This window comes from Danio rerio, chromosome 23, assembly GCF_052040795.2.
Source record: "Danio rerio strain M-AB ecotype USA chromosome 23, GRCz13ab, whole genome shotgun sequence".
NCBI lineage: Eukaryota > Metazoa > Chordata > Actinopteri > Cypriniformes > Danionidae > Danio > Danio rerio.
The window spans coordinates 10,818,458-10,841,000 of NC_141043.1; the positions used below are offsets into that span (position 1 = coordinate 10,818,458).

General features: G+C 39.1%; 1 protein-coding gene across 15 annotated transcripts in view; it reads left to right on the forward strand.

Annotated features, from left to right (window-relative positions):
- Window positions 1-22,543, forward strand: part of tns2a (tensin 2a) — a 117,509-nt gene that overhangs the window by 79,692 nt on the left and 15,274 nt on the right. For 11 of the 15 annotated variants that reach the window (XM_087306606.1, XM_087306609.1, XM_087306603.1 and 8 more), the window contains 16 exons: window positions 657-695; window positions 4,105-4,154; window positions 6,113-6,296; window positions 10,192-10,242; window positions 10,361-10,483; window positions 12,649-12,713; window positions 12,872-12,955; window positions 13,032-13,144; window positions 13,375-13,435; window positions 15,647-15,722; window positions 15,843-15,972; window positions 16,472-16,537; window positions 16,700-16,816; window positions 18,513-19,967; window positions 20,140-20,293; window positions 20,486-21,480. In XM_087306606.1, coding sequence (XP_087162732.1) covers window positions 657-695; window positions 4,105-4,154; window positions 6,113-6,296; window positions 10,192-10,242; window positions 10,361-10,483; window positions 12,649-12,713; window positions 12,872-12,955; window positions 13,032-13,144; window positions 13,375-13,435; window positions 15,647-15,722; window positions 15,843-15,972; window positions 16,472-16,537; window positions 16,700-16,816; window positions 18,513-19,967; window positions 20,140-20,293; window positions 20,486-21,480 — 3,763 coding nt within the window. The remainder of the gene's footprint in view (window positions 1-656; window positions 696-4,104; window positions 4,155-6,112; window positions 6,297-10,191; window positions 10,243-10,360; window positions 10,484-12,648; window positions 12,714-12,871; window positions 12,956-13,031; window positions 13,145-13,374; window positions 13,436-15,646; window positions 15,723-15,842; window positions 15,973-16,471; window positions 16,538-16,699; window positions 16,817-18,512; window positions 19,968-20,139; window positions 20,294-20,485; window positions 21,481-22,543) is intronic. The other 4 variants (XM_087306611.1, XM_087306607.1, XM_087306614.1 and 1 more) reach the window with 1 other exon arrangement.

Consider the following 22,543-nt stretch of genomic DNA (forward strand, 5'->3'; position numbering starts at 1 on the left):
GGAAGAATGATGGGGATGTTTTGAGATTGTCAATTTAAGTTTAATGTAGCCATTTGTTTTATTGTTAAACTGAAATTAAATGTTTCAATTAAATGTACTGTTACCCAACAATGCAGAGACTTTGGTAAGCAAATCAAGTCAAAGGCAGTTTCTGCTTGACTGTATTCAGCATTCAACTCCAGTGTGCTATAAATGTGGCTGATTTTTTTAGTTATCATTTAAAAAATTCTACTTCATTAGTTAATATGATTTAAAGTAACGTTTTTTATTTATTTTGAAAATTAGGAAATAAATTAGGAAATTATCAATGGGACATCAATGTAATATAGTTTGGTATGTTTATCTTTGGCCCACCACTTGCGATGATATTTGGTTTTTGGCCTTTTATACAAAAAAGTTTTGGCACCCGTTTCATAAAAAGTTTTATTCTGTACATTTCATGAGATACTTCTTTACATTTGATAGTTTCATCAAATTCAGGCATATATAAATTGTTATATAATTATAAAGTAGTTTAAATAATAAGGGGTGTCTTGATTGTTTGTATATAACAGAGGGTGATATGTGTTGCAGGATGTTTCTGAGGGTAAAATAGGGCACGTTTTTGTGTTGTTACTCTATTTATGACCTTATATCTGTCCTCTCATCTGTTGCAGCGAAGGGGAACATCCTCCTCTAGACACATTCAGCATCTGGTAAGATCTTTTTTTTTCTCTCCTTTATTATCTCTCCCATTAAATGACACATGACACTTCCTGTAGTTTAGAAATTCCCACACTATTTTGTAAAACCCTTTTCCTCAAAAACACATCTATATACATAACTAATTCATTTTTATATATGAAGAGTTTAAATATTAAAGTCTACACATAAAAATAGACTTTTGCTGCTGGTTCAAACTACTTATTTAAAATCAGCTGAAACATATTCTTAAGTTTTTTTTTTGACAACTTAATTGTAAATGTTCAAACTAGGGCTGTCAAATGATTAAAAAAATTAACTACTTAATCACACTTTTTTTGTAATTAATTATGATTAATCACGAAAAGCTGTATTTATTACAAAAATAAAAACACTGGCATGTAAGTGCCATTTTAATTTCAAAACAATCAATGCCAATAACAAACAAAAATTATTTCCATGTTGGATTCTAGGTGGACTACAAAAAAATCCAAAATACAGGCATTGCAAATATGGAAAATTATAATAATAATAATAAAGTATTGAATACAAACAATTGTACTTATTGTAAAGTTGTATTGCGAGTTGAGAACAATAATTATAAAGTACACACATGCACACATACACAGACAGACACACACAACGTGCGCAATACAGCGCACCCGGTGACAACTCCTCAACCTCCTCAGCATTTCAACACGCACGATCGGGTTCATAAGCGTTCTAAAGTATGGCTGTATTTTACAAGCAAGGATTCTGATACAGCAATGTGAAGCAGACACTTTACAAAAGTTGCGTGTAGGGTGGAAACACGTCAAACTTAATGAAACATTTGAGGGCGCATAGAATCAGCTTAAAGGCAGAGAAATGGGCTGTCTTTGACAGCTTGCGACATCATCTGGCACTTTCACTGAGTACATTTACATGGGTAACGAATACTCTGATTTTATGATTAACATAATACTGTGATTAAGAGTCGAACATGTAAACAGTGATTTTTGATTACGTTAAAGAACCACCTGAGTCCTGAAATGCGGAGGTTTTTCTTCCCGTTTGCCATGTGGTATCAAATACCATTAAAATAACACTTTTCCAGCAGTCATAACGCCTGTTTCACACCCCAAGCGTCAGCGGCGCGTGAGCAGAGCGTGAGCAGCGCGTGTGTTTTCGGCGTCCATGTTAACAGATGAGAGCTTTCATACCGCACGCAGCAGCAGCGCGTCAGAGCGAGGCGTGAGCGTCGCCGAAGCAGCAGTGCAGCGATAGTTTCGCCGCTGGGTCTATTTTTGACGCGCTGCTCACGCTCAATTAAAGTGACAGTGCTTTGATAATGACCAAAACACATTGAATGACAGTAGAAACTAGCAATTTTACCCAATAAATGCGTTAATAATGTCAAATGGTTTATATATAGTCAATCAAATGAACTTAAAACGATTAAAAACGGCAACAAACATTTATTTAAGCCCGAACTACAAAACCAAATGTAAAACTATTTTACTATCAGTTTTGCTTAAGTTGCACACTAGTGTTGTAGGAGAGGGGAAATGGAATATTTACGGGATTTGTAGTCCATAGCGAAGTGTATTGTGGGTAGTGCAGTTCGACACGCATGCTGGATTATGTGAGCTCGCTGTGTTCTGTGCAGCTGAGCAGAGAAAGAACGTTTTAATCGGCTTTGTTTTATGTTCACTCGAATTATTCCTACCGGGAGCTGTTTGCTCTGTGAATCTGACAACACGAAAATAAGTAAAAGAATGGCATGCATTAGTTACTTTTGTCCGTCTCACCATCTGCACGAGCATGAATTAACAAGCTGTTATTCTGCCGCTGGACATCACTGAAGCGGAGAAAGTAATACTTGTTTGATCATGTATAAATATCATTATAACTATATTGTATAAATATGATTATAACTAGGTCTACAGCAACTTGATAATCAAAAAACATGACATGATATCACAGGCGATTGTCCTCTGACTGTAGACACTTCTCATATAAGTTAGCTTGAGAAGCATACAGTACTATTTGATCTATAAAATTAGTAAAATAAACATTTGCAGGTTAAAGAAACAGCATAGGAGGGGCCTTGGTGCAGATGAAAAGTTTAAAAAGTGTATTTGTATATAGAGAGACATGGATAACTAGATAGAATAGACAGATAGGTTGATCTCTGCAGCAGCTGCCGAAGAGCTGCGCGCTGCAGACGCAGCTGGTGTGAAAGGCAAACGCCTGCGTGCTGCTACTGCTCGACATATACGCTGCTCACGCTCTGCTCACGCGCTGCTCACGCGCCGCTGACGCTTGCGGTGTGAAACAGGCGTTAGTTCTTATTTTTTTATCCAATAGTTGTCACGGGGCATGAACAATATGTTGCAGAATAAAGGTTAACTGCTGAACAGCAGTTAAAGTCTAAAGATTAAAAATGAAACACCAGAAATTGCATGAAACTCTGGAGGAAACGCTGGATAACCTGATGATGCGATATTAATTGTTTTATACTGAAACTTTCCTTCTAAGAGCACGTCCTTGGTCTTATGCATATTTCTTTGCACGTTAAACACAAGTCGGCCACAACAGGAAATAAGAAAAACTGTGTTCATTTTTTTTATGCGTTAAATATTTCAAATATTTGTGTGCATTAACGCACTAATTTTGAAAGCCCTAGTTCAAACCACTTAAATGTATAAAAAACGATTAAGTTAACTTGATCAGTTTGTGTTTGGTCAACATGACGGAACGACGTCGAAGCCAGCATTTTTTACAGTATACTGTACATATCATCTGAACTGTTCTTAAATGAGCATTTGCATTTTACTCAGCCTCCTATGCTCATATTCAGTCATTTCACCATAAACGCAACAAAAAGAACCTACTCCTGGCTATAAAAATGAAATAACTGAATGAACATACACTTAAAAAAAAAAGATTTTTAGAAACCACTTAGAAGCATTTGCATCTGAACTCTTCATATTTAGTTTTAATTAATGATGAACACAGCACAGTTCTTAATTTAGAAAACTGCTTGAGATTATATTTTATGATATTTGATTTTTATTTCACTTGAGTCTTCTGCTATGACATCAGATGTCATTGAGACACTATTTTATTGTCCCAGAGATGGATGTAAACCTTCAGTGACCCTTTTTCTGTTTCTGGCTCAAATGCACAGTTAAATCAGAACTGTTATACTCTATTGTCTCCTCAATGACTTCTGTTCTTCATTTTGCTGTTGGGCCTCAGACAGTGCTTCAGTTCTTACAGTGGCCTTTATCTGTTTACACATCACACACATGCATCTCCTTAACAGCAGAACCGAAATTAAGAACAAAAATCAATAAACAAAACACACACAGAGTCATCTAGACAAAAGTTTACTGTGTCCAAACACAATGTTATAATCTTACTTTGTCGTTTTTCCAGGGCTCAACCAAGTCTCTGACCTACACCAAACAGAGGAACACTCTCCCGAGGTACGTTTGGCAGGGAAGGACGAAAGCTTTTAAAGCATCAAATCTCAAAGCATGAAGATCAGCGAACGCTGCAGGAGCGGTTCAGCATGCTCGAGCTCTGAGACTTTATTTCCTCTGCTAATCTCTACTTACCTCAGATGAGTTAGCTCATCTCAGCAGGGCTTTATTCCCTTCGGATTTGATGTGAAAAGTCAAAAATCCCTTTTGGCCTCAGTGTGGTGAAAAGCAGAGAGATAATATGTGTCAGGGAGCATGGTTAGTTTAGCTCAGCTGTGTCCAGTCAAACACTAGTCTCAGAATAAACTCCAGACATCCAATATAATAACATTTACTGGATCATACAGACCAATTTCTGTGTTTCAAAATATATTGTAAATATCTTAAAGATTAATGAAATCATGGTTGAAATTGTTGTAGGTTTTAATTTTGAAGCACCAGAATTCTATAACTACTAGAATGGCCATAGTGGTCATTCTGACCGATTAAATAAGATTATGAGATTGTATAGGGTGACGCGGTGGTTCAGTAGGTAGTGCTGTCGCCTCACAGCCAAAAGGTCACTGGTTCGAGCCTCGACTGGTTCAGTTGGTGTTTTTGTGTGGAGTTTCAATGTTCTCCCTGCGTTCGCGAGGGTTTCCTCTGGGTCCTCTGGTTTCCCACAAGTTCAAAGACATGCGGTATAGGTGAATTGGGTAGTGTATGAATGTAAATGATGATGATTTGTGTATGGATGTTTACTAGAGATGGGTTGCAGCTGGAAGGGCATCCGCTGCGTAAAATGTGCTGGATACTGTAAGTTGGCGGGTCATTCTGCTGTGGCGACCCCTAATATATAATGGACTAAGCCAAAGAAAAAATTAATGAAGTAATGAATAAAACTGTAAAATTTGTCATGTTATATTTACTTTCAAAGCTTCTATTAAGGTCTTAGAATTAAGCTTCATATTTTATAAAGTTATTACCCTAAAATTACCATGTTTTTTGTAATATAGGCTATAATTGTGTACAAGTTATTAGACCACCCCAGAATGTACACACCTCATTTGTTCCAGCGTGCGGGAGAGCAGCATTGTTTTTACTGCTGTGAAAATGTTGTTTTTGAATGTGTAAAGACATCACTGAAGTCAAGAGATGTTTTTGCTATCAGAAAGTTATGTTTTTGTTTGCTAGGCAACAGAGGCTCGCATAGTCAAACGCATAAGACAAAGTAGCGGATGTATTCATTCAGTTTATGGACATACAGGGTAAGAATACTAAGAAGAACCCTTGTGTTTGTCAATCAATTAAAATGACAATATTAAAATAAAATGTACACACAATTAGAATAAGTTAGGCTACTATAATTATATGGGCTCTACACTGTAAACCCTAATGTCGTCTTTACTTAAACAATTAAGTAAAGTTGAGTAAACATAACTTAAAATTGAGCATTTTGGTCCTTTCGCTTAAAAATATGGGTTAATTTAACTTATGCACCATGAAAATGCATAAACTTAAGATTTCTATTGTAGTGAGCTCAAAATAATATAATAATTAATCCTTTGAAAAAATAGGTCATTTTCACAAATGTAGCCTTGACTGTAAATTTCTAATATGTGCAACCTTTTAAGTGCAAGGTCTTCTTTTAAATCAGAAAACAAATGGCTTCAGGTATAATTATTCATCATAATGTTAATAAATGGCTAATTATAATTATATTACTTAGCACTAAGTTTGGTGAACTGAACAATTTAAATATAGTCTACAAAACCGGCAAGTTAAATAAACTTAAATATGCAAGTTTTGGGAGACTCCATTAAATTAAGGCTACGAGTTTACTCAATTAATTTAGTTCAGTCAAAGTATTAGGATTTTTAGTAAATTTTAATAAAGCTATTGAATTACAAAGTTTAAAAATGGTTAAAAAGATGCCTCAATAGTTCTAGTGTTAAGTCATTTGACTTCTCTCTCTCTCTCAGGAGCTTCAGTGTGGATCGGGTGATGGACAGAGTGATGGAGAGACACTATGATTTCGACCTCACATACATCACAGAGAGGATCATCTCAGTCTTCTTTCCTCCTCTGCTGGAGGAACAGCGCTACCGCCTCAACCTCAGAGAGGTGGCAGCCATGCTCAAGTCCAAACACCAAGACAAGTTTCTGGTACGTCACCCAGAGCGTATTAGACACACCTGAACCAAATCCCAATCGGCACAGTTCACTTCATGCAGAGTTGACATTGCATGATTTTCAAAGCTGTCGAATCGCAGTTGTTTTCATCTTGTACAGTCGGTCGGTGACAGTACATTACACACTCTTGACTAGGGCTGCACGAATCTGGCTAAAATGTGAATCACAATTTTTTTTACTTAACCCCTTCCACAGCACTCCAATGAGGTCGCACTTACAGTAGGTGCTGTTTTTTCCACATGTCAATGTTTATGAATAGATAACAAGATTCAAAAAGCACAAGAGTAGTCTTGAAAAACTCTACATCAGTTTAAAGCTACATCCCCTAAGCACCCATTGCAGCTAATTGTTTTTCAGTGGAAACTTATAAAGAATGTATTTGCTAAATTTGTGTAAGTTTTGCAGAAATTCTTATTAGATATGGCGTACATATCATGTAATAGCAACACACATTCATTGCACATACATTGTACATTACAGTTTATTTTGAAAGGTAAGAGTCCACAGAAAAACATCCCATCGAACACATTTAGTCCACCAACACAATAGTGTTGAATTATGGATGGTTATTCATTTGTTTATGTCACCATTTTTGCCGGAGACCTTTTGTTTACACCGTTTTACCATGGTACTCACACGTGAAAACGCCGTTTATAGCTTACAGTGTTACAGATAAAACGAGACCAGAAAAATTGAATAAAAAGTCAAAGTTATAGTTACTAAAATCTAAACAAAGCCGAGTGATTTGGGCGTCTGCATTTCTCAGTCACTGCTCAGTCAGAAGCTACTTCCTTCTTCCCAGAAGTTTGACTGACAGAGAAACGAGCCAATGGCTGCATTTTTCAAGATCACGATTTTCCCACGATTCTATAGATGTAAAATAAAGGCTAATATTAGTAAGCTATTACTATTGTTAAATCTCAAACATATGGTGAAACAACAATAATATTGTTTGGCCTATGTGTACAGTAGGTATACTTTTGCTGAAAATGCTACATTTTTGTCATTATGGTGGACTTAAATAGGCTTTAAACATGTTCTGGTTTTTACTTCACAGTAAAATGATGATATCAGAATACAACTATTCATAATTATAAAGCTGAATTATTATGTTTGAGACATGTGCTTGTCATTTGTCATTAACAACATTATTAGACCATTTGTTTTCACGGGTAAAATGAGACATTTGTCATTATCAGATTCCTTGCATTATATTCAACATTATATAGGCTAGGGTAGATATACGGTCACAGTAAACATTTATTTTCATGCACAACACTGTGTGTTAGCTATGAAAGAAAAAAACCTATCAAATGCTTGTTGTAATCATAACTCTAAAATGCGTTATGATCATTTATATGATGAATGCGCCGGCTTCACTTTCATATCTGAGTGCGGCTCATGGCTGCCATTACTCTGAGAAAAAAAAAACCCTAACACACATGCAAATCATACTACAGCACGGCTCTCAAACGATTGCAACAAACTGAACATTATTTACAACTTTATTACCTGTTAATCAAAGCCTATGCAGGTTCTATTCACTAAAGAAGGCGTCATTGGTGTGTTCTGGGTAGTAAACAAACAGCTTGCGGATGCGGTCAGCTCAAGTGTGATTTTGCGGCCGCGAATTCATTACATTTAGACAGAAATGCCATTTCTTGGTGAATTATACTTTATAAATAAAGTATGTGACACTTTTAACGCCAGTTGAGACCACCGGCTTTAAGCTTCTCTTCTGACCTTGAAAATATAATTGGCTGAATCGTACAAAAGCTGACTTAAGATCATATGTAGGGTCGAACCATGATCGTGATCTTTTTTCGATTAATCATGCAGCCCTACTCATGACTTTACTGTAGGAGGAATCGCTGACAACTCTACCTGGCTTGCAAAATACATTTCACAACCAAACACACATAAGAATGGATAAAAATGCTCGTGCAGACTGGAAATAGTACCAAAGACTATAGAATATACAAGACATGTCACTCGTATACTTTTGAATGGGGAAAAGTGTAACAGTCAATATGGCGAATGAAGCCCCGCCTTCTAATACAAGAGCCAATCAGAGATCGCTATAGAATGACAATTCTCTAGGGGAGGGGTTCAGACCAAACGTGAGTTTCTGCAGATTTTGTGTGGTACGAACATTTAGAAATGTAATGAAATAGAAATAGTTGTTGTTTAATTTTATTGGTTATTCGTAATATGGAATTTAATTGAAAGCTTGGCAAGCAGGTTTGGAGAATTTGATGTTTTCCCATTCCAACAGAATTCCCGGGCATACTGCCGGAGAGGTGGTTCAAAGATGGCCGCCAAGTGAAATGACTTGCCTTAAAGGGACTTTGATAGTACCCGGTTGCGTAAGGCTAAAGTTACAGTTTTTTCAAACTTTGTTTGATTTCCTGGGTCCAAATAAAACAGATAATGAGCCTCTTACAACCAAATTTGTGTTCCTGTCAATAACTCCTCCCCAAACTCCCTGCTGTCCTGAATCTTACTTTCTCATTGGCTGTTGGTCAATGTGATGTGTTTTTCATTCAGAACATTTTTTACACAGCAGAATTTTAAATCACTGACCGGTCCAGATATTTAGCATGCCAGCTATTTCACAGTCATTCTCACAGTCTTGAATAATTCACACTGCGTGACTATCTCGTGCATAAAGATTAACTGATTTCCCATTGGTTTCAGGCATTTGAAATTTCACAAAACTTGTTGATGGGTGAAAACCAGAGCTAAAATTGTGCATTGTAAACTCTGCATTAAAAATTCTGGTTGGAGCTAAAATCAGCAAGAGATTAGCACTCTATAAGCAGTATTGGTCACCCTTGATACACATTAATCTAAATCAGTGTTTCTCAACCACATTCCTGGAGGACCACTAACACTGCATGTTTTGGATGTCTCCTTTGTCTGTCAAACCCATTGCAGGTTTTCCAGTCTCACGCTAATGAGCTGATGATCTGAATCAGGTGCATTTGGCTGGAGACACATGGACAATGTGCAGAGCTGGTGGTCCCCCAGGAATGTGGTTGAGAAACGCTGATCTAGATCAAGGGTGATCAATTTCTGTCCTGGACGGTCATTATCATGCAGAGTTTTGCTCAAATTTTGTGCAAAAACACCGGCTAGTAGCTTTCTAGAGATCTTAAAGACATAGATATGCTTGTTCAGGTGTGTTTTCTTAAAGTTGGAGCAAAACTCTGCAGGACAAAGGCCCTCCAGGACTGACGTTGACTATTCCTGATCTGGCTCATTCTGCCATTTTCATTTTCAATAGGTCTTAGATCCAACTAACTAATTTGTAGGGAAATTGCTAAAATCACACACACACAAACACACACACACACACACACACACACACACACACACACACACACACACACACACAAAGGATATTTCTAAAAATGTTGGTATCCAAACATTGACTTCCATACACTAATTGGAAAAACATCACTGTGAAGGTCAATTATGACCATCAGCTGGAAGTGAACAACTTCTTTAATAAATTGATCATGCCATCTCTCTGGCGCATCGCTTTTTTTTTAGCAGAAATGTTTAACAATTACATTCATCGAGATTGCACTCAAACACTATTTCATGTTTGGTTTGGTCATCATGTATTGCTGTCTTTGTTAAAATAAATATGAAGATTGTACAATGTAACATTTGTCTTTAGCAGCACGAAGTCTGTAGCACATGTTAGGCACTTTAAGCATCTTTAATTTCATCCACATGGACAAGTGTCTTAAAAATACTCTATTTCCGCTGGACAATAACAGATCAGTGTGACTGGAAGGACAAAACATAGATAAAGTAAATGCAATAGAGGCAGTCTCATTATTGTTTTTTCTTTCCGCAGTTATTAAATCTGTCTGAGCGAAGGCATGACATCACCCGCTTAAACCCAAAGGTAGGGGCTCGGTTTTTACTATTCTGTTTGTTTATGTTGCTGGTTGCTTTGCGGTTGAACTTTTAAAGACCTGATTACACCACCCAAGATTAAGAAAGTCTGTCTTTCTCGCTGTCAGGTTCATGACTTCGGCTGGCCAGATATGCACTCTCCTCCGCTGGATAAGATCTGTGCCATGTGCAAAGCCATGGAGAACTGGCTGAACTCTGACCCCCAGCATGTGGTCGTTCTGCACTGTAAGGTCAGAGGTCACAGTCTTTGGACAGTTCATGTCAGGGTCACTTGTTTTTGTCTAGTACTGCCATATGTTTTCAGTGATCTAGTCACAAATGGAAAGTCTTCAGTGTAAGCTTCATAAATGAAAAGAATATTTGAAAGGCAACCGCAGTTTTGCAAATCTGTAAAGTGATTTGGTGACGTATGAATACCTTGTTTTGGTGTTTTTCTCCTTAATGATCATGTGGTAAGTCAGTAGACAGAGAGAAGCTGGCTTTTGTGACTGACATTTGATCACATGAACATTTACTAAAGCAATTCAATCAAATAATTGAGAGCAATCAGAGGTTTGTAAACAAGCAGAGCTTTAAAATGATTACTGATCCAAACCCAATGGAGTATGAGCTGATGCCCTCAGGGATGAGATGACGGTGTACCATCTTGTAGGTTAAATAGGTTAGTCATATTAATTATATTTTCAATTTCATGATTGAATAAAAGGAAATAGGGTTTGGGGGAAAGCATGTCTGATTTCTAAAGCATTTAGTTCATGCAGGATTAGGGAAAATACTGAAAGACCGATACATACCAATTTTTTTATGATATTCATCTGGATTCAAAAGTCTTGAAGATTGCAAAGCCGGTGTTAAATATGTTTTAAGAATTACATGGACAAAAGAAGCACTGTCCATCAAGTGATTACTTCTAAACTTGAAAAAAAATTGTGTATTAAAAGCTCACATGTGATAATTTCACATTGATTATATAGATTCCTATAGGGCAGGGGGGCCCAAACCTTTTCGTATGAAAGGCCAAAAGACATTATTAGCAGTGGGCCGAAGATAATTACATCAAATTATTTTACATTAAAATTGCCATGGCTAATTCCTAATTCATTTCAAAATATTTGTACCCATATTAACTAATGCAGTACAACTTTTTAAATGATAAGTTATTTCAATAAAAACATAAACAATCACATGTATTACACAGTGGAGTTCAATGCTGAACACACTAGTTAACCAGAACTGCCTTTGCAATGATTTGCTCACCAAAGTCTCTGCATTGTCCTTTATGCGTCCTATTTACTAAATTAAATCTGATTAATTTTAATGTAAACTATTTACATTGAAACATTTCATTTCACATAGTTTTTTTGTAGCTTAACAACTACTGGAAATGACAAGTGTATCTCTAAACCATTCTCAGATGGCATGGCGGGCCAAATCAAAGGTAACCATGGGCCAACTTTAGGCATTTCTGCTATAGGGCATACGTCTCAAAGTCAATTCCTGGAGGGCCGCAGCTCTGCACAGCTTTGCTCCAAACCTAATCAAACACAACTGATTCAAATAACCGAGGTGTTCAAAAGAGTCAAGAACACCTTCATTAGATGGACCAGCTGTGTTTGATCAGGGTTGGAGCAAAACTGTGCAGAACTTCAGCCCTCCAGGAATTGACTTTGAGACCTATGCTTTAGGGTTTATGCACAGCTAGTGTTTTTTCCCATACAGATAAACTTCGGTTTCGGTTATCGGTTAAGTTGACTTTTTTCAATTCCTTCACAGCATTGATGTTGTAATGTAATTAAAATATAATCCGTTAAATAGACTTAAACATTCATTTAGTTGTTCAAGTGTAAAACGAGATGGAAAGCCGTTTACATGCAAGCGCCCATCAGCAATAGCAGGTTAGTGCAGAAACTCAATTGAAAATACTGGAGTAAAACAAATGTTCATATTTTAATGACATGCCGGGGGAAAATGTGATTTAATGCAGCGCTTCTTGTACATTCTGAGACCCACTTTATATTGTTTATCTATCAGGCAGTGAAGATGATGAAGTTGATTTTAAAAGGTAAACAGACCTTAAAGGTGCCAATTTTATCAGTGAATTTACTATTTAATTAAAAAACAATGAAATGTGTCTAGAAAATATTCTTCGACTGAAGTTCAAGCTGCTATTTCGGATGATGATCATCAAGCTTGATGCTAATAAAGCAAATTGCCAAAAGACATTCTTAAATTTGTGTTGATCCTTCAACGTACTTATTGCTCAAATTGACAGACCGTACAAGCAGGTTCAAAACTTAACAATCTGAGTGCAAAAAAAACAGATTGATTAGTTTATTTTTAAACATTAGTTACATCAATTATATACATGTATTCATTGTTATTTATTGTTTTTCAGGGCAACAAAGGAAAGACCGGTGTAATCATTGCTGCCTATATGCATTACAGCAAGATATCAGCGGGGTACGTTCATCTTCTCCACATTGGTCGAATTACAGACTGTGTGTATCATAATGAATGCTCTGTGTCATGTAGTTTCAATTAGTGACAAATTTGTCTTGAACAAAACCACTTGTCTCTGATCTGTATTTCCTCTGTCTTCAATGCATTTGTGCACACAGGGCAGATCAGGCGCTCAGCACGTTGGCCATGAGGAAGTTTTGTGAAGATAAAGTAGCGTCCTCTCTCCAGCCCTCTCAGAACAGGTACAAGTTTTTGTTTGTTCATCACCAACCTTTGTGCTTTTGAAATACTTTATTTTGCATCAATATCTCTCTGCAGGTATATCCAGTACTTTGGAGGGCTTCTCTCAGGGTCTATCAAAATGAACAGCAGTCCTCTCTTCCTCCACCAGGTCCTCATTCCTACCATCCCCAACTTCCAGGAAGATGATGGTGAGTGAATGTTTTCATGACATCACTGCCTGACATCATTCATACAGTGAATAAGCCCTTGAGCTCATACATGTCTTTTTGAGAGTATTGTCATTCCTTAAGTGAAACCTCCTTCACATTCACACACATTTCATGTTTGTTTTTAATATTTTGTGGTGGAGGAGTGACACTCAGAGGGTTTTAGCCAATTCCTCCTTCATGTCTCGCCTTTTTCTTCACTCTCTTGACAGGTTTCTTCCCTTTCCTGAAGATCTATCAGTCCATGCAGCTTGTCTATACTTCTGGCATATAGTGAGTGAACGTTTTCTCATTATTAAAAGCATAGAGGTATTTGCTTGGGCAAGCATAATTTTTTTTTTTGATGCTTAATACTAATAGTCCTAATTATCACAGACATTTTGGTATGTGAAGGTTTTTATTTGACTTAGTCAATACTTAAGTTATTATCCATTAATAGCGCTCCCTATTGTTTTGCACTAAACATTTACATACTTATAAACATTCCATATTTCTGGAAAAACATTGTTCAAATCTGATTGCATCACACAGGTGAGTGGATTTGTCAAACCACCTGTAGGAGGCACACTTTCCTATACACTTTGCTATAAAACAAAAACTAATGAAAAAACTTAAACTAGCTAATACTGTTCATGACATCAATATATTGCTATTCTCTGATGATTTGAGTTGCTGCTTTATTTCTCATTTGTAAGTTGCTTTGGATAAAAGCATCTGCTAAATGAATAAATGTAATTGTTATTACAAATGAAGGCTGGTTTATAATTCTGCTTCAAGAGATTGATGTGACCCATGGTGCATGCCTTGCGCTAAATCATGCATTTATACATGTGCGTGCTGTTTGTGTTGCTCTGGCAGCAGAGTTTTTTGTTCCTTTGTGTCGAGTTTTTTGCCGGTGGTTTGTTTTTTCTAAACGCTATCTTAATGTACAAGTAGTTAAAACTCGCTCATTCAAAGGCGGAACCGGCGGACATGCAACAACTTTATTCATAAAGATAAACACAGTATTTACAACGCTCCAAGAAACTTTGCACAAATTCATTGCGTGTGTGTTTGCTAGACAGTCTCTTACTGACACTTACAGCAGAAGCCCCTGTTTCACTGCAATTGAGAGAATGAAAATAAACTCCATTTCTCTCTTTCACTGTGACGCATTTGACCTGCTGGTGTGACTTTTCCTCTCCTCTCGGCTGTTACAGCGATGGATAGAGGTCTGCATTCCCGTGGCTGTTCCAGATTTCTTGTGTTGCGAAAATAAATTTCCGAATAAAGCGCGGGAGCGGTCGGTAACTCGGTGTAATTTGAATAGGAGCAGGTGGTTTAACAATATCGCTCCTGAGCGAGCAAGCACATTTGTGTGTGTTTATGTGTGTGAATGAGAGAGAGTGTGATTCTGTGTGTCGCTTGCTTGGTGCTGTGTGTCTATGTGTGTGTGTTTATACTGACAGCTTGTTATAGCCCCAACAAATATAAAACTGTGTATAGAAAGCATCGCCAACGCACCTTGATGCACAGAGATATCAAATAGAACCGAATCGATGACATGATAATTGTAACCAAACCGAACCGTGAGACCAGTGTAGGTTCACACCTCTGTTGTAAACACTCACTTGTTGTATTCACTTGTCTCAGAAGTATTTGAATCAGTTTCATGAAGTGCCTTTATGCACAAACACTGCCCCCAGAGTCACTACCTGATACCTTTATTCACAACCACCCATAATCTCGTACCAACATCCCGGAAAACCCTATAAATATCCAGAATGTTCTAACAACAAAAAGTTATTTTTTGTTTGAGGCCAAAAAGAAGTTTACAAAGATTGAGTGATACAGGGGGCAGAGTTGTAAATGTGTAACTGCTCGCATATACCCCTAGTTACAATGTTGAGAGAGAATAGCTTCTTAAACATCTGCAAAACAGCCTTTGCGAGAAGTGTTACCGCGACCAGAGTGCGCAAACTCATCGAAAAAATATGGTGAGTGAGGTGGGCTTCTCATCTGGTGTGTGACCCCTCAGAGTCTTTAAAATTTCTCTGTGAGAGATCGTACAGGTGCGGATACATCTGTACCAGCTCTGCTACTCAACTGTCCAGTGTATTCATGTGGATAGAGTTGTTGTTGTCTTGTCTGGCCCCTCTGGAATTCATGATAAATGAATTGGAGGGAAGAAATTGCATGTCACCGATTGCATAATCGTCAAGGACCAAAGGTAGTTCAAATGTGTTTAGGAGTTACCATAAACTACCCCATAAGTTCTGTTTGATGAGCTGTTTTGAATTGCTGAAACCAACTCAAAAGAACACATTGTTATATGTTTGAAGAATTCAGTAGTAACATAGCAAGTGTAATTCATGGAGACCAGGTAAAACCATCTACAATATGCCTAGCAACAACCTTTTGTACTAAAGGTCGATGTATATTTTCATTTTGTCTTCAAGAAATGACAAAAATTAATTTATTTCTTTGTTTTCTGTGTTTTTATAGTGATCTGCAGGGCTCTGCGAGCAGGCGGCTGATCATTACTATTGAGCCTGCATTGCTCCTGAAAGGAGACATCATGGTATGCAGGCCTGTTTTTTCTGACCCTGACATATTACAACTGTCAAAAACATAGACATTTCCATCACTCTAATCTCGCTGTCTTTCATTTTTATGGTCTCTCTTTCCGTCTGTCCTGTAGGTGAAGTGTTATCACAGGCGAGTGGAGTCTGCTGAGAGAGACTCAGTGTTTCGACTGCAGTTTCATACATGCACCGTTCATGCAGCTCAGCTCTGGTTCGGCAAAGGGGAACTGGATGAAGCTTGTTCAGGTACATTCCTGGTGGAACAAGCCAGAAGTCAGATGCCAAGCTCGTATATTTTCGCAATAAAACCAGAGCTGCCTGTCCAGTTCTGACTGCCTTGAGCAGAAATGGCCTCGGGATATCAGCTGAGCTTGGTTTTTTATGATGTCTATTTTTTTTTTTATTTCGGTGGTCTGTGTTCTTTTAGCTGAGCTGTAAATTATTGCCCTCATTCCCACTGGGTAGCACCTGCGCAACGCAGCTGCATAATTGAGATGCGATACAGATTTTCATGTGATAATGGATTCTCTATGGGCTTACATATGAGAATAGGAGGCAGCTTCAACTGCTTGTAAAACTCTGGGAAATTTCTACATATGAATCTCCATTATAATCAGAAATGTTTTTACATAGTGTTTCATTTGGAAAGGTTATTAAATATATTATTAAGAATTGACAAAGCCCATTATTAATGAAAAATATTATTGCAATGATGAACACTCTCAGTTCCTATTGTTTCTTGTAGATGACAAATTTCCCCCTGATGCCATAGTGGAGTTTGTGTTTTCATCTGGGCCTGAGAAAATTAAAGGTAATGTAAAACTTTGCTCAAACTGCAGATGATCTTACTAACCTTTTAATTTCTCTTTCAGGGACCATGACATTGTTTGACAAATAGTTTTCTTCCTTGAGCTAATGTGCAGAATTTCCATTAAAATGACAGGGCCACATTATGTGTGTGTGTTTTATTCAGGGAGAGTGAGCCAAAGGAATGATCCAGCTGTCAGTGTGGACTATAACACAAATGATCCAGTGGTGCGCTGGGACTCATATGAGAACTTCAATCAGAGGCATCAGGACAGCCTAGAGGGTACTACTATTCATTCATACAACCACACACTGGTATTTATGCAAGCATTCAGAGGGAACGTACTGTTTTATAATACATTTGGCTTTTTAAAATAAATATATGCATTTGTTCAGCATGAAATTGTCTATAAAAGTTTTACTTTTGCAAAAGACTAATAATCTCATGTAAACCAGTTAGCTCAACACAATTACTAAGCAGTAGAACTGTTGAAATACTCCAGAATCAGAATACAAGAACGGTTTCTGAGAAATCATGGGAAAATGAGTAATAGCTGCTACAAATTCAGCCAGCATTTTATTAAATTACATTTTTAAAAAGCAATAAGGTAGAAAGCATGGTAACACTTTAGTTTAGTTCAGAACTTATGCTATTAACCACTGGCTTATTACCCGTCTGTTATTTCAATATTAAAAGTTCATTAGTAGTTATAAAGTATGATCTTATTCTGCTTCGCTAATCCTACCCAAAACCTAAACCTAACTTCTAGCTTGCTAACTAATAATAAACAGTTAATTAGTAGTGATGGGTCGTTCTTGATCGATTCGTTCATTTTAAGCAAATCTTTTGTCTGACTCAGGGAGGAGTCCTCTCAGGGAGTGATTTGTTTCATTTGCGCGTGTGCACATTTGTGCTGGTGGAGTAGAAAAATAGTTGCTTTTTCGAGTCTTCTTTCAAGTATCGTTTATCACATGAAAGACAGAAGCCAATTATATGCCTTTAGAGCCGGAAAAAGATTTGATCCGTTCATCTCTTGAGTATTTGATTTGCGTCCTTCGTTCATCACATGAAAGACAAAAGTCAATTGTATGCATTTAGAGTTGGAAAAAGATTTGATCCGTTCATCTCTCTGGTCCTCGATTTGAGTCCTTCATTCATCACGTGAAGGTTAGAAGCCAATCATATGCATTTAGTACTGGAAAAAGATTTGATCCGTTCATCTTTCGAGTCCTCGATTTGAGTCCTTCGTTCATCACATGAAAGACAGAAGCCAATCATATGCATTAAGAGCCGGAAGAAGATTTGATCCATTCATCTCTCGAGCCCTTGGGTTTGAGTCATCTCTTTTTACATGCTGTCATGTGACGTGATGAACGAATAATTTAAAAACCAGAAGACTCAAAAGGTGAACTAATCATGGCTTTATTCGGCTTGGACTGTGTTCTCTGGTTAAGCGTATATGGGACTGTCAGCACGACATGAACGAATCACTCTAGTTTGAAGACCTGTCAGAAAAGGTGAGCTGACATGTTTGTAGTGTGATCAACGTTCGAGCTTGTAGATGAGTTTGGAAGCAACTCGTAACATTTAATAATATTTTGGCAAATTGTACAAAATGACTCGAAAAAAAGATTCATTCATCTCAATGAACAAGACTCAAAGGTCAGAGTCAGTAAAATTATTGGAACTTCCCATTACTACTAATTAGTAGTTTATTAAACTAGTAGGGCTAGTTAATGGTTTATTATTACTGTGAATTGTAACCTAAAATAAAGTGTTACAGAAAACATTTAGTTTAATTTGTTTAATAGGTTGAAATAATATTTTACACTGATGTTTTTTACTATATTTTTAATTCAATAAATGTAGACTTTAAATTTCATAATGACTTAAAATTGTGGAATCAAAGTATATAAAGTATAGATTATTAAAATTATTTTATGCATCAAATATTGATCTTGCAATTACTTCTCTCCAGATATTGCTCATACACGTGGCCCTGTAGATGGCAGCTTGTATGCACAGGTTAAAAAGCGCCGCGCTGCTGCTGGCTGCTCCTCTCTGCCATCGACCAATGGAAGCCCTGCAAGAAGCTCTGAGGAAAGACCAAGTCAGCTTTTGTCTGTTAGCACTGATTCCGGACACTCATCTGTTCCTCCTGATCGACTCGATGAACCGACTCGACCGGCCCCGCCTACTCAGCAAGAGAGGGAGGAGCTTGAGCGGCTATTGGGTGGGATTGAAGGCGATGGACTGAGAGACCGTGACCGAGAGACGGCTATTTTGGATGATGGTGATTCCTTGCCTCCTGAAAGAACTGGGTCTCTGAGGTTAGGCCGTTCATGTTCTTGTCGTGTGGGTTACCGATCTCAGGGTTGTGCTGAGCCTGGATGTAATGGATTTCATCATTTACCCAATGGCCATTGCCTTGATCGGCCCACCACCACTAATGGACACACAGGGGCTCTGTCTCCAGGTATGTCATCTGTCATAGGACTTTGCCAACATCACAGCACCCATCCTCACCAATCCCTTCCTCCTCCAGACCTGCTCTGGGACCGCCAGCAAGGTCCACAGCACTACCTGCATCGCACTTGTTCAGAGGGACCATCTCGCCACCTGTATCCATATCCATCCCAAGAGATCAATTCTCATCCACACAGTCTGTCCCCCCGACTGCTTTGTAGACCAGATGAGTACATTTCATATCCTCACCATCATCACAATCATTCACACCATCCCAAACCCAGCGGACCCTACCATGATGTCATGATGATAGATGGCCTAGTGACACCCGGCTGCCCCTGTCGAGACTGTGCTCTACGACGAGAAGAGTTCCACACTTTACGTTTGGACAGAGAGGATGGAATACACTGGGAGAGAGAGGCAGAGCTTCACCGGGATAATGGGTTAAGACGGACAAGAGAGGCTGACATGCAGAGAGGGGCAGAGATATGGGAGCGGGAGCCAGGACTAAGGAGAGGAAGAGAGATGTCTCTTCACTGGGACAGAGACAGAGATGCAGAACTACAGTGGGAGAGAGAACGTGAGGCTGAATACTGGCACAGAAGGGCTACTGTATCCCCATACGGGCCCCACGGTCATGAATTACCTGCGTTTAATTTTGATCCACTCCCAGCAGGCCATCCTGCATACCCAGAACCCTCCCGCTCTCACTCTCATGCCCATCTGGATCTTAAATACAGCAGCAGCTCCAGTGGCTACCAGACACCACACCAGACGTGCCCTTGCTCCCCCTACCAGCCTTCACCCTCAGAGAGTCGAGGATATGCCTCGGGTTACCAGTCTGAGTCTACGTCTCCTCTTCCGCCTCCATCTGCCTCCTGCCCCGGCCCGGTGCACCATGCCAGTGGACCTACAGAAAACCAAACTGACCCCCATTCTCAGCATTTCACCTCTGACTCAAATACAGGTGAGGACTGGTAAAGTTGTTTCAGTTTAACTCTAATTAGTTATTGCAGAGTACTGGACTATTAGTGAAGCTTTTGAAAGCATGCTAAAAAGACTGTATATTTTTCGTCTGCATCCATTTTCATCTGTGCATGATCAAATTTATTTACAAGTCTTTACCCTATCATTATCAGATTGCCCTGGTGCAGATAGCATAGGATGGCGTAATCATATTACCCATGGATCCCTCCGGCGGATGCATCCACATGCTCCATATTCAACACCCTCTGATATTTCAGGACCTCCAACACCAGTCCACACAAGCAGCCCTTTACGAACCCAGGAAAGGTAATGTGCAGCTGCATTTATCAGTAGATCAACCACCGGAACCTTGACCTCTGTACCAGTTAATCAAGGTGTACTATTACTTAAAAATAACATGCAAGGTTTTTTTTTTTAGCTCTCCAGCAGCAGGGTCTACCACTATGGTAATTTCTTGTATTCATTTAATACTGTTCTGGCTTTCTCTTTATTTTTCAGTCCAAGCCTGAGTGTCCGTGACTATGACTCAAGAGAGGGGAACAGTGAAAGCAGTTCTGCTCACTCCCTCAACAGGCCGCATCCAGCTACCATACAGCCCAACATGACCAATGCAGGATCACGGCAAACTCTACTCTCTTCCAGTCCAGAGACTCCTGAGATTAACCCGCTTCCTACCACACCCACCACTGCCCAACATCTTGCAGCTCATTCCCTTCCTACAACACCTCCAACCCCACAAATTGCAACAGAACACTCACCCCCCTTAACGCCCGAGTCAGAATCCACCCAACCACAGGCAAATTGCTCGCCTACTGCTGCTACAGTGCTGCCCACAGTGGAAATGGTGCCACAATCAACTGAGACTATAAAACCAGCACATTCCCCACATCCCTCCTCTCCAGTCCTGGCTGAGTCCATTCCAGCTCACATGCAAAGCAATGGAGTACCACCATCTCCTGAATCAGATGCCCCTAAACCTGCTTCTTCAGCACCTGCATCCCCTCAGCCACCTGCTGGTGACCACGAGAGCTCTTCTTCCCCTGAACCTTCAGTGCCTGGATTTGCCACACTGGGCAGGAAGTTGATGTTGGGCTCTGAAACCTCACTTTCTGCAGGACACAGTATGGATGCCAGTTCTAATTCTACTCCCACTTTCCCAGTCTCTCCTGCCTGCTGTACTCCATCTCCTCCACCAGGCTCCTACCCAGGGTGCCCATCATCCTCCGTCCCACAGCCTCCTCTCCCAGAGAAACGCCGCCCATCCGGCCTCCCAGGCTCACCCAATGGGAGGTCTGGAACACTGAGGGCATCCATGAGTCACCAGCCCTCTGGGCAGCACCATGTTACATTCTCGCCCTCAGTAGGGGAGCTGGCCGTACCCATTGGTCAGGTTGAAGTTGGTGTGGAGGGTGAGATTGGCAACCGTGTCAGTGTGAAATTTGTGCAGGACAGCTCACGATTTTGGTATAAACCTGGCATCTCCAGAGAGCAAGGTGAGACAACCAATGTGGTCTATTTATTCTAAACTACTGAAGTGTTTACAGATTTTGATTGGCAGTGGGTAAAATATAAACTTCCAATGACTTTTCATTTGAACAGTCTTGATTCATAGAGTTAAAAATGCAGTAGTCTCATGAACTATGGTTTTAAAGAATGAAAAACAACCATTGCAGTGTGATTCACGAACAGATTCATCTTTAGGTATTTTAGATTCTTTTCCAATGCATTTTGGTATTTTACTTTTGAGGGCTTGGTGCCTGGTACTTTTTTTTTTAGAACTTATAAGGTTTCAAGCGAGCCATACCATTACCAAAACATTAAGTATAGACACTGCTGATCACTTCCATCACTACCAATGTCTTACGATTCGCTAAAACCACTCTTTAAACTATAAATTTAAACTACAGCAATAATTCCATCTGCTTCAAGTGGTACTAAACTGCAGGGAAAAGGCAAAACGAGCCAAGCTAAACCAAACGGAAGCTAGTTGAACCAAGCCATGCCAAACCTTATTGTACTGTACAGCACAGTGTAAAGCTTTAGAGTTTAAGACAGCTTTAGAGTAAATCTGTAAAAAAGACTTTGACATGTTTTCTTACATAAATAGCAGTTCTAAAGCAGAATTTAGTGTTTAAAGTTTAAAACAAATATTTTTGTAAAAGTTAAAAATGTGGCGAGGCAGTGGCGCAGTAGGTAGTGCTGTCGCCTCACAGCAATAAAGCCTGGTTTATACTTCTGCGTCAAGTGACCGGCGTAACTCACGGCGCAGGCAACGCGCGCAGCTGTGCATTTATACTTCTGCGCACTGTCTCTGTTGGTCTGCATTAACACTTCCGAAACACTAGTTGGCAGTGAGGTGTAAATGTTCCTCTGTGTCGAGTTTCTTCGCTTCTGTTTTGCTTTTCCTGAACACTTCCTGGTTGTACAAATGACTCAAACTCACTCATTTTGAGGCAGGAACCGGCGGACAGGCAACAACTTTAACTATGAGGTAAACACAAAACAAAACTTTCCATCCGGAGTTCCTTCACGGGACTCCACACTTGTAAACAATCG